At 41.8% G+C, this 13,792-nt stretch overlaps 4 protein-coding genes across 4 annotated transcripts; 2 read left to right on the forward strand and 2 right to left on the reverse strand.

Moving 5' to 3' along the window:
- Window positions 1-81: 81 nt before the first annotated feature.
- LOC117647874 (uncharacterized protein DDB_G0290685-like) lies at window positions 82-4,883 on the forward strand. Its single transcript, XM_034389844.1, has 10 exons — window positions 82-653; window positions 2,535-2,632; window positions 2,735-2,860; window positions 2,938-3,075; window positions 3,608-3,730; window positions 3,808-3,945; window positions 4,023-4,154; window positions 4,393-4,515; window positions 4,591-4,729; window positions 4,861-4,883. Exons 1-10 carry the CDS (start codon window positions 599-601, stop codon window positions 4,881-4,883), a joined length of 1,095 nt encoding a protein of 364 aa, XP_034245735.1. The 5' UTR covers window positions 82-598.
- Window positions 3,533-7,005, forward strand: LOC117647875. The gene is made up of 2 exons (XM_034389845.1): window positions 3,533-4,154; window positions 4,393-7,005. Exon 2 carries the CDS (start codon window positions 4,897-4,899, stop codon window positions 7,003-7,005), a length of 2,109 nt encoding a protein of 702 aa, XP_034245736.1. The 5' UTR covers window positions 3,533-4,154; window positions 4,393-4,896.
- Window positions 6,815-9,215, reverse strand: LOC117648082. The gene is made up of 5 exons (XM_034390285.1): window positions 8,808-9,215; window positions 8,463-8,594; window positions 8,088-8,291; window positions 7,909-8,010; window positions 6,815-7,819 (listed from the first exon to the last, which is right to left on the reverse strand). The coding sequence occupies exons 1-5, from the start codon at window positions 8,923-8,925 to the stop codon at window positions 7,299-7,301; spliced, it is 1,077 nt and encodes a 358-aa protein (XP_034246176.1). The 5' UTR covers window positions 8,926-9,215; the 3' UTR covers window positions 6,815-7,298.
- A 3,347-nt stretch (window positions 9,216-12,562) lies between these two features.
- On the reverse strand, window positions 12,563-13,083 carry LOC117647876. The gene is made up of 3 exons (XM_034389847.1): window positions 12,994-13,083; window positions 12,636-12,915; window positions 12,563-12,572 (listed from the first exon to the last, which is right to left on the reverse strand). Exons 1-3 carry the CDS (start codon window positions 13,073-13,075, stop codon window positions 12,563-12,565), a joined length of 372 nt encoding a protein of 123 aa, XP_034245738.1. The 5' UTR covers window positions 13,076-13,083.
- Window positions 13,084-13,792: the final 709 nt, after the last annotated feature.

Below are 13,792 nucleotides of genomic sequence, written 5' to 3' on the forward strand. Positions count from 1 at the left end.
ATTTATAAAAAGTTTTGATTTTTATCAAGTTTCATCCCGGACCTAATTGTTGGTCTTTTTCTTTGTGTTTATTTTGCCTTGGCAGTTGGTACGAGAGGGAATACCCAAATTGATCAAAGTAAGGCTCTCCATTACGTTTTTAATTCTGAGATTTAAAATTTTCAAATTCTGGAATGCAAGTGAGTTCAACTGGGAGCATTGAAAACAAAAATGAGGTTGAAATAATGTAAGTGGTCATAGAAAAAAGGATGTTTACGTAGGAACTGCCAATACCACGAAACTTGCCTGTCAATAACCTTTCCGTGGTGCGATTAGACAAAGCCATCCATCCACCTTTCTGCTTCTGCTCTAGTCCAAGAAAAGCTAGCCAAACTAAATCCATGTATATTAGTTATTTGTCTCGCCCGGTCTCGCCCTGGCGCCAGAACTTTATGTGATATCCAATTATGATTATATTCATCATCGTTGTGAACCTCCTAAGAAAGGTAAAGGTACTATCATTAGATTTTTTTACCCCACCTGAGCCTAGTGTGTTAGGTTAGTTTGCTAATTTTGATCTGTTTGTTTTCTGTCAGGAATCAGAGAGATTCACTGAAAAATGCCGCGCGCTAAGAAAGGCAGACCAAAGCGGTACAAATCTTATAACCATGCTTTTGGAGAGTAAGGGGTATTGAAATGCACGTTTTTTTGAATTCCATACCGGCACACCCGGAAAAGGGTTCATTCCTGCCTAAAACCACCGCAAACCAAATTTGAGACCGATCGAAAAATATTTAGGGGTCGCTACAATGGCTGAAAGTTGTAAATTTGACGTAATTTTAAACAAAATACAACTTTGGAGTATTTGAAGCCCTGCGCATCCGGTGTTAGTCCTAGCTTGTTGCCCCCGGAGACTTTTTTTTCTCGGGATCCAGGCCGACCGAAAGAACCCTACGGGATGCGTTTTTAGCGAATGGTAACGGAACTGGGTCCATTCTACGCTCAAAAAAGTGTTTTTTTCTCCGCTTTTAGTGTTTTAGAGGCCTGCCAAACTTTTGCTTTGCTTCACAAAAAATCTAAACCCATGTATTTTGATAGAAAAAAGGTTGCTCTTTCAAATGGCGGTCACGGAAACAGTCTACGATTTTTGGTTCAGGCTCCAGAGCCGTTTTAAGTTGAAAAATGGATTTTATTTTAGTGAAAATGAGAGCAAATTTTCACTCTTAGTCACGTGCGACGTATGGTTAGGCCACAAGTGCTACCCGGCGAAGTGCAGGCGGTGCGCTGTGATGGGAGAAGCTTCCCGGGTAGAAATGGACGGCTTTTATACTGCTGCTTAATATTTTGTGACCAAAGTAACGCGCAGGCGTTCGAAAAATACCTGGATTATGTTTAGACTGTGTCAGCCTCTTTGCTCCCATTCGTTCACAGCAGGTCGCAGCAGCTCCACGCTATAGACTAGTAGCTGTTATTGCCGCGCGTGATCAACAGAGTTCGCTGGATCGTGACATCATGGGCTTGACCTGGGGCAGGGACCGGCTGAATCCACACCGTCGTGGATACGTAGACAGACCGCTCAGCTGCAATTCTTTTTCAACGATGACGCTCTGGCCCAGCGCCCAGTAGATCCGCTCTTGTCTCGCAAGCGGCAGGTTTGTGGATCGACGCCAGTGGTCTCTCTTTTGCTGCTGCGGCCAGCGATGCGGCAGCTCTTTGCCGATATATTGTCTTTGCCTTCTGGGCATCTTTTTAAGGTCGTTTAAAACGACGTCGGCCGGCCAGAGACTGCCAAAACGTCCACAAAATATCCGAATATTTTGTCGACATCTTGCTGACACAGTCCAAACATAATCCAGGTATTTTTCAAACGCCTGCGCGTTACTTTGGTCATAAAATATTTAGCAGCTGTATAAAAGCCGTCCATTTCTACCCGGGAAGCTTCTCCCATCACAGCGCACCACCTGCACTTCGCCGGGTAGCGCTAGTGGCCAAACCATACGTCGCACGTGACTAAGAGTGAAAATTTGCTCTCATTTTCACTAAAATAAAATCCATTTTTCAACTTAAAACGGCTCTGGAGCCTAAACCAAACATCGTAGACTGTTTCCGTGACCGCCATTTGAAAGAGCAACCTTTTTTCTATCAAAATACATGGGTTTAGATTTTTTGTGAAGCAAAGCAAAAGTTTGGCAGGCCTCTAAAACACTAAAAGCGGAGAAAAAAACACTTTTTTGAGCGTAGAATGGACCCAGTTCCGTTACCATTCGCTAAAAACGCATCCCGTAGGGTTCTTTCGGTCGGCCTGGATCCCGAGAAAAAAAAGTCTCCGGGGGCAACAAGCTAGGACTAACACCGGATGCGCAGGGCTTCAAATACTCCAAAGTTGTATTTTGTTTAAAATTACGTCAAATTTACAACTTTCAGCCATTGTAGCGACCCCTAAATATTTTTCGATCGGTCTCAAATTTGGTTTGCGGTGGTTTTAGGCAGGAATGAACCCTTTTCCGGGTGTGCCGGTATGGAATTCAAAAAAACGTGCATTTCAATACCCCTTATTGGAGAGGAGGATGTTGAGTATGAAATCCCTGAATCAACATTGCGTTCCCAGAATAGTAGAAAAAGGAAAAGGGACGATGACTCTTCCAGCAATTCGGTAAGTTCATGTTCTTTTAAGGATAATCAAGTTATTTATAAGGAGACTATGGAGCTATCTATCAGAGTGAAATCAATCCTCACATTATTGTTCCCATTTTAGACAGATGGAGAGAATGAAGTTCATGATGATGATGCTGCAAATGCTGCACGATTTGACTGCGAGAACATGGATGAATTCGCTGAAGAAGTTGAGGTTGACCACCATTTAAACCACCAGTCAAGTGAGGTGATAAAATTAAATTTAATTTCTTGTTTAGTTCTAGTGTGTGCATTTCATTTCATTTAAAAAAAAACAAATTCCAGTCAAACAGCGAACCTGAATCGGATTGTGATGGAAGTACTAGTGCACATTCCGAAGGCAGCCAGATGGATTGTATCTCAGGAGAGGAAAATAGTAGCTCAGAGTCTGAATATCTCAACTTCCATCACCAAACCAATAAGGTAATTAAAACTGCAATGGGTTTCTTGTTATTTCTATATAATAAGGTGCTCCTACAATGATGTCACCAAACTCGTAGCAAATCTAATTTTCACTCCACGCTAAAGTTGCACCTTGTTAGTGTTTCATTGGTGAGACCTGGTTGGCCAAATGGCTGCTCACTTTAATCAAAATGTTATTCAATCTTGGAGAGAAAATTATTCCACATCCCCTTATACTTTTTGTAGTGTTTTCATTACCTCACTCATGATAATGTTGCAATAAAAGGACTTGTGAAATTAAGTTATTTTAATGAGGAAATTATGTTTTTGTTACATTGTCCTAAATGTGGTCATGAAAAGACTAAAAAAAAAGTATTAGGGGATGTGGTCAAATGTTCTCTACAAATCTGAATAAGATTTCAATCACAGAAAGCACCCATTTGGGCTAACAGACCTCGCCAATGAAACAAATATAAGATGCATCTTAAGTGTGAAGTTTGAGTTCATTTTGGGAGCACCTCAACTCTCTTTTAATTTATATCTTGAATTCCAGGCCAATAGTGAATCTACATCAAATGGTGATATTCAACAATCTGAGACCAGTTCTTTCGATGACCAGCTAGAAGGAGTTGGCTCACAGAATGGACATCAAAACTGGGACCATCAATCTAGTGAGGTAATGAAACTAAATTTTATTTCTTGTTTAATTTTATTGTGTGCATTTCCTTTTATTTAAGAAAAATAAAATTCCAGGCAGACAACGAACTTGAATTGGATTGTGATGGAAGCAATAGTGTACATTCAGAAGGCAGCCAGGTGGATTGTAACTCAGGAGAAGAAAATAGTAGCTCAGAGTCTGAATATCTCAACTTCAATCGCCAAACTAATGAGGTAATTAAAACTGCAATGGATTTCTTGTTTTCATTTCAGGGTAATGACTCTCTTGTAATTTTTGTCTTAAATTCCAGGCCAATTGCGAATCTACATCAAATGGCAATGAAAGTGATGGTCAGCATTCTGAGACCAGTTCTTCAGATGATCCGCTGGAAGGTGTTGGCTCACAGAATGGACATCAAAACTGGGACCATCAATCTAGTGAGGTAATTTGTGTTTATGTGTAACTTTTTTTTTACTCAAAATGTATTTACTTCACAGTCACACATATTTTTTACTTTTAAAAACTTGCTCAACTTAACTGAATTAATTGCAATTCACATAAGTACAATTTATTATAACATAAGATAAGGTAAAACAGGCCAAATGAGCACCCCGGTAAAGATTTTACTTTGTATGACAAAGAGCGCTACCTGTTATTGAACTTCACAGTTTCTGTTGCAGGCAAACAGTGGATATGAATATGACGATACCAGTGACGATACACATTCTCACAGCCAGAACCAGCATGATGCAGGAGGTGGCTCAGGGAATGAACATTCCAGCTCCACTCATCAAACTACCCCGGTAATAATTAGAAATGATTGTCATCTTTCATGTGTCTTCTTTTGTGGTATTACAACACACTTTTCTTTATTCCAGACAAATAGTGATAATGAATCGGATCACTATGAAGATGGTGGTGGGCTCTCAGAAAGCGCCCAATCATCTGACCAACAAGAAGGAGATGAAGATGGAGGCCTTCAAGACTCAGGAAATGAACATGAACAGGATGAAAATGGTGGTTTTCATTATATCGAACCCTTCAGGAAACTCAAGGCAAAACTACAGGAAGAATTTCAGAATCCACTGAACAAAACAGTGAACTTAACTGTTGGAGAAATTTTAACAAATGCTTTGACCCTGGTAAAGAAACACAACTGGAATCACACTGAGAAAGAAGACTTAATGAAGTTTGTGAATTCTCTTTTTGATTCAAATGTTGTTCCTGGTACACGATACCTCTTAGATCAGTACTTTTATTCAAAGGAAGGAATGAGATATCATTTTTTTTGCTCTGCATGTACCAAAATGTTACTTAGTACACCTGCTGCTACCCACTCAGAAACCCAGATTGTTTGTCCGAATCCTTCATGCTTAAAAGTTAACTGCATTTCTGACCTACAAAAAGCCTCTTTCTTTGTAACATTTGATTTACCTTACCAATTAAAACTTTTGTTGGATAATCCTTCTATCCGCAGCAAAGTTGTTAATCCTATTGATTTTAAATCAGAGCCAGAAGACAAAGTTATGAGAGATTTGTACCATGGTTCATCATATAGATCATTTGCTAACTATGTGCATAATCTCTCCGATACTGCAACAAAGTTTTTGTCCCTGTCCCTGTCTGTTGATAGTGCAGCATTATGTAGTGGTTTCAGTGGCCAATCAATTTGTCCATGCTTCATCATGTTGAATGAGCTACCCCCTGTGATAAGAAGCAAACATTTGTTAATAGCTGGACTGTGGTTTGGAGTGGAAAAGGAGAAACTAGATTTATTCCTTCCTCCAATTGTAAAGCATTTAACTGAGCTTAGTTCTCCAGGATTTTCTTTACACTTCAGAGATGTGACATGGAATGTAAAAGCTTTCTTGATTGCTTGTATTGCAGACTCCGTTGCTCGTTGTGATGTTCAGGGTATCCATGCACATAGAGGTGATTTTCCATGTAGCTGGTGTTTATGTGAAGGAGAAGAATATGTGTCTTGTCGCATATTTCCGTATACTGAAATTTTACCTCCGCCAAGAACCATTGAAGAGCTGCTCCAAGATTCAAGGCAAGCTGAAAGGGAAAACAGATTTGTTCGAGGAGTAAAATATATGTGTCTTTTAGCGGCAGCTCCCATGTTTCATCCTGTGCATGGTTTTATCTGTGACCAAATGCATGCAAAGGATGAGGGCACAACAAAAGCATTTCTGAACTCTTGGTTGGGAGAGGATGGGAAAACTCCTTATTACCTTGGACAGCCTAACATCAGGAAGATCAACCGCCTTCTAACTCAGGTCAAGATTCCGAGAGAACTACGGAAAGGTGTTAGGACCTTAAAACATCTAAGCTACTTCACTGGAAGAGAGTTGGAAAACTGGTCGTTTTTCCTAAGCCTTGCTGTGCTACCAGGTAGTTTGCCTGATAGGTTTCTGAAGCACTGGGGACTGTATGTGCAGGGAACATACCTCCTCCTTCTCTCAGCAATACACTCAGATGTTGTGAACCTTGGTGAAGACTTACTTGAAGAGTTTTGCCGTAAAACTAAAGGTCTCTATGGTCGCCATATGATGCGGTTTAATTTGCACATCCTTCGCCATTTTGCTGAAAATTGTAGGCGATGGGGCCCACTGTTTGCACTTTCAGCATATGCATGTGAAGCAGGTAACCAGCGAATAAAAAATCAGGTCCATGACTGCAATGGAGTTCCAAGCCAAATTTGCCGTGGAGTCTCTGAAGATAATGCATTATCTCTACTGAAAGATTCCTGTGATAGTGAAATGACTCGTTCTTTTGCCAAGTCTATTGAACCTAAGAGCCATGTGAACAGAGTTGAATTGGTTGGAAAAATAGAACTTAAAGGATTTCCTAAGGCTTTTAAAGCATCTGAAGAGGAAAAGTGGCATTTCAATGAACTTCAAGTAAATTTGTTGGATTGCGTTGAATTTCCACTTCTAAAGAAGGACGGCTGTCATTTTGGACCAGGCTCTTCACATCGGCAGTCAAAGACTGACAACTCCTACGCCAAGTTGCAAAATACAAATATTGTGCATATTGCAAAAATAATCTTCAATGAGAGAACCAAAGATATTTGGATTGTAGGAAATAGGGTAAGATGTGAACCTTCTCCTTACTGCCCCTTGAAAGTTGTAAGATATGATTGTAGTTTATGCTGTCAGTATGTTCTTAACTCAATTGATGAGGATATAATTGTTTTTGATGTAAATGAACTTTCTACTGTTTGTGTTAGTTTGCCATTTGAGCATGGTCATTATATCACACCAATGCCCAACATTTTTAACATGTATTGAAAGTAAGATGAGCATTATGTCTTCACCATCAAGAAAACTTTTTGTGATACTCTATTTTTAAGTAGTTATGTAAAATGCTCAAGCCAAAATGCTGTGACTGAAAGGAAAGAAATTCATTGACTGATTGTTTTATTCAGCATTTTAAAAAAGTACTCAGAATAAACACAAAAATAATATTACTTAATAAGACTAATAATGATTTATCATTCATAATGGCGGCTACTAAAAACAGGACAGCACATCTCCCTCAACATTGTGACACCTCCCACAAATGGCCATTAAAGTTAACTTGTTTACACTCTTTTTTTTCCTCTCTTATCACAAGCCATCCCAGCACTTGAAAAATGTGATAGGGCACTATCTACCCAGGAATCACATATACTCAGGGTACTCTTAAACATTGTTTTACAAACCCTCTTACGGGCTCCACAAACAAAAAAATGATAAGTCCTGCTGGACAATTTCTCACCCTTGGCCCCAGGAGCAGAAGTTTTATTTTTGGGCGCATTACAAGATACTACATTTTTTATGAATATCCACTGTTTCACATGGTCTTTCAAAGCCCAAAACTCATTGTATATTTCAAGTCTCTCACTGTGGCTTAATTTTGGTATCGTACACCGCTTGCAGGAGTCTTTGCAGGATGGCTTGAGGGAACGAGCTTTCTTGAGGGTCCCCTTGATTGTAATATGTTCTATGCCTGCATTTAAAGCAAATTTTGCTGCCAAAATTTTACTTTGGGAAGGGTAGAGAAGTTTCACGTCACATGTAGTATCACCACAGTTAGAAAGATTTGGTGTTGCTCTAAAGTCATCTGTAAGCAAGACAAAGTTCAATTATCAATATAGATGAAGAGATTTGATGACAGAAAATAACAAGATTGTAATTCTTGATTTCACTGACCAGATTTTTTAAAATCTAAACCTGTAGATTGGTTTGTTAATTCCTGAATACAACTGATCCCAGATACAACCTCACAGCGAGGAGAAAGGACTTCAGCGACATCTAAAAAATACACTTAGGTTAAAATAACAGCGTAGGCACCAGAATGTTTTCAGACGAAGCAACAGAAATTTACTAACCTGATCGGTTTGGTAGACACTTTCTGTCATTGACTGCTGAGAGAAGTTTGGATGCAGCAGGAGAAGACCCCCATGGAATATTGTCATTGGGCGTCAAACAAAGTTTCGAAGCAGTAACTGGAGTCTTGTCTAAAATGTTATCTTTGGATGTTAAGGGAAGCTTTGATGGATTAGGTGAAGTCTCACATGGAATGATATCTGCAACTGAAAGAAGCCAGTGTTTACATTGATAAGAGGCAAGAAGAAATTAATCTAAAATTAAAATAGAAAACAAAGTTTTTTGTTGTTTTTCTATTTGACAGAAACAGTCAACACATCAGATCTTTACTGAAATTTCAAAACAGGCACTTTTGGTAAAGCGAATGCAAATATTACCCTTCACTGGAGAGAAACATAATTTTCTTTTGACTGAATTGACGTTCTTTTCAGAAGGAAAGTTACTTGGGTGGCAGGGTTGGACGATGTCCGAAGCTTCAAAAACATTGTCCCACCAGGATGATACAGGAGCTGTGACCAAAGGAAACCAATCAGGAATTTAGGGATACATTGTTTTTCAGCAAATGGACCAAAGAGTACTGACTGAAAGCAAAGGCTGATGCAAGAGTTAAATAACTTAAAAAATGGGGCACAGGTTAAAGCATTGGAAACAATATTGAAAATCTTGATGAAATAATAGAGCAAAGCTGGTGTGAATTTCAATAAAAGAGGAATTTAACTTACATATTGTAGAGCAACTGGGCATAGGAGATGACAATTTAAAGGTAGGCGATGATTCATTATTACATAGGGCTACTAGGTTAACAGCTCTTTTAGAGCACAAACTACTTCTCAGTGGCATGGCAGCTGATTGAAAAGAAGTTGTGATTTCAGTTTTCACCTGCACAACTCAAACTTTTGTCAATAACTTGAGGTAGATTTTACGGTCATGTTCACATATGATCAGAATAATACAGTACAGCAGCAACAAGATTTCTAGTTGATAGGATTCTATAGAGAGGCTCTCATTGGGAGAAAAAGTTGATCGGTTTCATAACTGACTTCTCATTGGTCGACGACTTGATCGGATTCATTAGTAAGCGTTTTATTGGTGGATTCGTCGATTTTTGTAACGTGAATTAGTTTCACCTCCTTAACTTAGTTTTGTGCGAAATCCTGTAATTTAGGTAGAAGAATACCTCGATATAGCCTTGTGACACGGCCGAAGCTGTGCCTCGCGATGCAATCGAGACCAAGGCTAGCTCATCGTCTGCTAGAAGGGAGAGGGGGGGGGGGGGGGGGGGGGGGGCAGGCGGCAGATGCGCCACGGCGGGCGCGGCACGCATGTCTAAGGTGTTGCCTACCGCGTCGGCGCTCGGCGGCGTCCGGTAGTCGGCCGCGTGTGATCAGAGGTGTGATCAGAAAACAAAACCATGAACATATCAAAACCAATCAGGAAATATGTCCATAGAGATGCTTCAGAGCGAACCAGTCAGACTATGCCTGTTCAAAAATCAGACTTCAGAGAGCCACTCAGGGACTGTTCTGACTGCCCATTAGAACTCAGAAATAGTTTCTGATTGACAATCAGAACTCAGAAAGAATTCCTGATTGGCAATCAGAAATCAGAAAAAATTCCTGATTGGCAATCAGAAATCAGAAATAAATCCTGATTGGCAATCAGAAATCAGAAAATAAATCAGAAAAAACCTGATTTCTGATTGGAAATCAGAAATTCAATCAGGAAATCCTGATGGCATTTACACCAGTGCAGAGATTAGGGTGGATCTTAATTTCTGACCTCCCGTTTTTATTGGCGAAATGGGGTCCCTAGGATAGTGGAAGATCATTAACGAGTCGCATTTGATCCGGAAAAAATTGTATTAGCTTTAGGAGAGGGCTCAAAACTGGGTCAAAACGCCAAAATTGGTGGTTTTTTAAGTATTGCCGCCGAACCAGATGAGATATCAAAACGCCTGAGGTCTAAAAAGATGCGGAATTTAATTACCTTTCCAACGAGCTATGAATCATTGTTGCAGCACATATATTTTCACATGAATCATTGAATTTTATGCAGAAAAGTGGGGCCAAAAATATCAAAATCAGTCCAATTTTGGTAGGGTGAAGTTCTAAAATTGGCCGAATCGACATCTCTTTATAGAAATGGATGGGTCTCAACATGACAAACAAAAAATGTCAACACATGCCATGGGCTAAGATGCGAAATGAAGCAGTAATTTAGCCTCAAAAGTGCCAAAAATCACCCTTTTTCCATCAAAAGGGCCAGCCGGCTATCCGAAACTTGACCAAACTTGGTTTCCAAGTGAGTCGGGACCACCTTAACTTAAATCTGAAAGGAGAAGTCCCGGAGGTTCGTGGCCAGAGCTCCTTTGACCTCGAAAAATCACGCTAAATGTCCTTTTTGGTGGAAAAACGAAGATTTTTGGCACTTTTGGGGCTAAAATACCGCTTTATTTCGCATCTTAGCCTATGGCATGTGTTGACATTTTTTGTTTGTCTTGTTGAGACCTATCCATTTCTATAAAGAGATGTCGATTCGGCTTATTTTAGAACTTCACCCTACCAAAATTGGACTGATTTTGATATTTTTGGCCCCACTTTTCTGCATAAAATTCAATGATTCATGTGAAAATATATGTGCTGCAACAATGATTCATAGCTCGTTGGAAAGGTAATTAAATTCCGCATCTTTTTAGACCTCAGGCGTTTTGATATCTCATCTGGTTCGGCGGCAATACTTAAAAAAACACCAATTTTGGCGTTTTGACCCAGTTTTGAGCCCTCTCCTAAAGCTGATACAGTTTTTTCCGGATCAAATGCGACTCGTTATTGATCTTCTACTATCCTAGGGACCCCATTTCGCCAATAAAAACGGGGGGGGGGTCAGAAATTAAGATCCACCCTACTCATGAATAACCTTGAATAGCCTTGAATAACCATTGCTCTCGTCTTCTGCCGCGCTTCAATCGGACTCTCTGCGGAAACCAAATAAAGCCGAAGTAAAGACGAAACCATGACTCTGGCTCCGAACCGGGGAGTGCCGCAGCGCCACAGCGCACAGAAGGGATGACGCAAGACCGATGTTGCTGGCGCACCAAGGCTGCAAGCGTGGATTCGGGGGGTGGGGGCAGTGGGGTTTTTGCCCCTCATAGCCACTAGAAAGCCTTCTGAAAGGCAGGCAAAAAGTGCTCCTTTGCCCTGCAAGTAGGCGAAAAGGGCTACTTTTCCCCCTCCCCCTTTCCATAGGCCGCCTCTGGATCCGCCACTGCAAGGCCGGGGACCCGTGCAGAGGGTGCCCAGGCCGAGGGCAGCGCATGGTGCGCAACGACATCGCCGCGGTGACCTCGGAAACTTGTTCTGAATGCCCGGTACACCCGGTACGATGATACGCATGCGGCAAAGTCGACTCCACCTCGGAGGGTCGAAGTGATACAAAAGTTGTGTCACCGTGCCGCATGAGGCAAATAAAAGGGCCAACGCCCCACTGCCCTCGTGGTGCACGCCCTGCCGCACCCTTGCCGTCGGCCACCACCACAAGGTCGTTTGGTTCCTGTCCCAGTGACATCCGCACTGCCTGCCACAGTGTGTCGTCAGCAATCGAAGAGTGTGTTACTGCTAGGAGAAAACTAAGGAATACCTGTGATAGTCTCATTTCCAAAGGCGGATCCAGAGGCGTGATCGGGAGGATGTCGCAGAAGTTGCCTACCTACCTACAGGGGCTAAGTGTGACTTGTTGCCTACCTTTCAGCCGCCGCCCCCTCTCCCCCCCCCCCTCCAACCGGATCCGCGTCTGCTCATTTCACATGACAGATTTTGTTTGGATTTCTCGATTTCTTGATACCGACGATACCCTCCTCACTCATGAAAGTCTCTCCTTGCGAAGTTGCGACGCAGTTGTTGGAACTCACCGCACCGTTCCTGGGGTGCTGGCGTCGAGTAGCGTGTAACGCTGTAATTCTCATCCGTCTGCCGGACACAGTTTTAGCCTCGCAGCTAGGAGCCATAGAGGACAACTTCGAATTTCTCATACGTCTCGCGAATAGGTAGCCTCGTCAGGAGGGTCTCGTTTTGTGTAGCGAACCTGAAACATCTGCCTGGTCGCCCATCATACCAGCAGCTGCTTAACCTCAGTCTCCCTGCAGACCGGCCTATATATTTTTTAATTTATTTATTTTTAATTTTACTTTTAAATTAATTAAAATCACAAATTAAAACTCTTTTACAATTAAATTAACGCAAATAAAAAATAAAAATAATTAAAAATTGGTTTAATTTTTATTTTCGGCCGATCGTGCATGGTAGAGTTGAGCCCATCTCTAAAATATCACATACTTTGGTACAACAAGTAATTTCAAAAAGCACTCGAGTAGAACATTTCTATGAAAATCACACTAAATGGAAGTGTTCATACCAATAATTACGTTAGCCCAAAAACAAATTCATAAAAAAGGCTCTATCTTGCTGTTTCCTCTTCTTGCTCACAGATCACTGGAAATTATCAAAATATGATACTTTGCCGGCAAATAGAAACATTGCCGTTCCCCCCCTTACCCATCGACATCACTGTCTTCTGATTCCGGTTCCATGATATCTTGAAGCGATTGGTCCACGGCAAATGAACCATCCTGGTTTGCTCCAAGAAGCATAGGCATTACGCTGCTCTTGAGCACACCTTTTGGAGAGGGGGCCTTTCTGAGTGCTGCTATGATTGGGTCCGTACGCACCAAAAGGCCATAGAAGAGATCGGACATAGTAGCATCCCTTCCGGTTTTCCTGCTGTGGTGCTCCCCCAGATACCTAATGTCCTTATGGCAAGACTCTAAAGCTTCCTCTGGAACAGGAAAAAGGAGAAATGTGCATACTGACTCAAAACTAACAATGTTAACAGAAAAATAATTTTTTTCGTTACCAGAAAGAATGCCGATTGGGACAGGAAAAGTGCGCATGTACGCAGCACCGTGAAGTAGGGTTGCATGCACAGCTTGTGGCATGTAGTAAAAGCCATACTCCCTAACCAAGTCCCTGGCGGTTTGGATGCTGTATTGTTCAAAAACGGCCGTATCAACCACGTAGCGCTTGACAAGGCCCTGAGAACAACATTCATGCGCTGCAGAATGTCGAGGTCAAACCCGGTAATTGATGAAGTCAAAAAAAAAAACCACTATAATACACATTTTGAAATTTTAGGAACCTTGCCACATATCTAAAGGAATCTTACTTGCACCGCGTCCTCAAAGACTCTCCTTGCAACATTTCCTGTGTTGTATTGCCCCCGCTAGTAGAAGGGCGGTCCACCAGAAGGCCCATTTCACACTGAAAAGACATACACAAAAATTATAAAATGTTTGAAAATTAATGAGTTTTACCTAGTGTTGTAAAGCGGCTTCGGTAGTGAGGAGGAGATCAGTAAGGACAAGGATAGATTCAGTAAATCAGTAGTTTATTGCAGAAAGCTCGATGGTAGCGTAGCGCGGAACGAGAGACCTAGAGCAGCTCCTGCCTCTAGCTCGGCTAGTACTCGAATGCCTTGCTGACTCGGCGCGGCGCGGGGGGCTCGGGCTTCGCGCCCTAAGTTCGGCAGCCCTTCGGCTTCGGGCCCGAAGCCGAAGGCGTAGTTCGCCCGGCGGCCGCAGGAGCGCAGCACTCCGCAGGCGGACTGCGGGCTCTGCCTTTAGCGGGCCGCCGTGACTGCCAACAACGGCCTATTT

Source organism: Thrips palmi, unplaced genomic scaffold, assembly GCF_012932325.1.
Source record: "Thrips palmi isolate BJ-2018 unplaced genomic scaffold, TpBJ-2018v1 HiC_scaffold_3, whole genome shotgun sequence".
Lineage (NCBI taxonomy): Eukaryota > Metazoa > Arthropoda > Insecta > Thysanoptera > Thripidae > Thrips > Thrips palmi.

Bases quoted from the DNA above. Each gene is read 5' to 3' on its own strand.
- LOC117647874 (XM_034389844.1), top strand. From the start codon at position 599: ATGCCGCGCGCTAAGAAAGGCAGACCAAAGCGGTACAAATCTTATAAC. The intron at 4,516-4,590 runs GTAATAATTAGA...TCTTTATTCCAG, and splicing joins CCACTCATCAAACTACCCCG to ACAAATAGTGATAATGAATC. The intron at 4,730-4,860 runs GTGGTTTTCATT...ACCCTGGTAAAG, and splicing joins ACATGAACAGGATGAAAATG to AAACACAACTGGAATCACAC.
- LOC117647875 (XM_034389845.1), top strand. From the start codon at position 4,897: ATGAAGTTTGTGAATTCTCTTTTTGATTCAAATGTTGTTCCTGGTACA.
- LOC117648082 (XM_034390285.1), bottom strand. From the start codon at position 8,925: ATGCCACTGAGAAGTAGTTTGTGCTCTAAAAGAGCTGTTAACCTAGTA. The intron at 8,292-8,462 runs GTAATATTTGCA...GGCTTCTTTCAG, and splicing joins ATGTTTCTCTCCAGTGAAGG to TTGCAGATATCATTCCATGT. The intron at 7,820-7,908 runs GTCAGTGAAATC...TCTTGCTTACAG, and splicing joins TTTAGATTTTAAAAAATCTG to ATGACTTTAGAGCAACACCA.
- LOC117647876 (XM_034389847.1), bottom strand. From the start codon at position 13,075: ATGCCACAAGCTGTGCATGCAACCCTACTTCACGGTGCTGCGTACATG. The intron at 12,916-12,993 runs GTAACGAAAAAA...TTCCTGTTCCAG, and splicing joins CCCAATCGGCATTCTTTCTG to AGGAAGCTTTAGAGTCTTGC.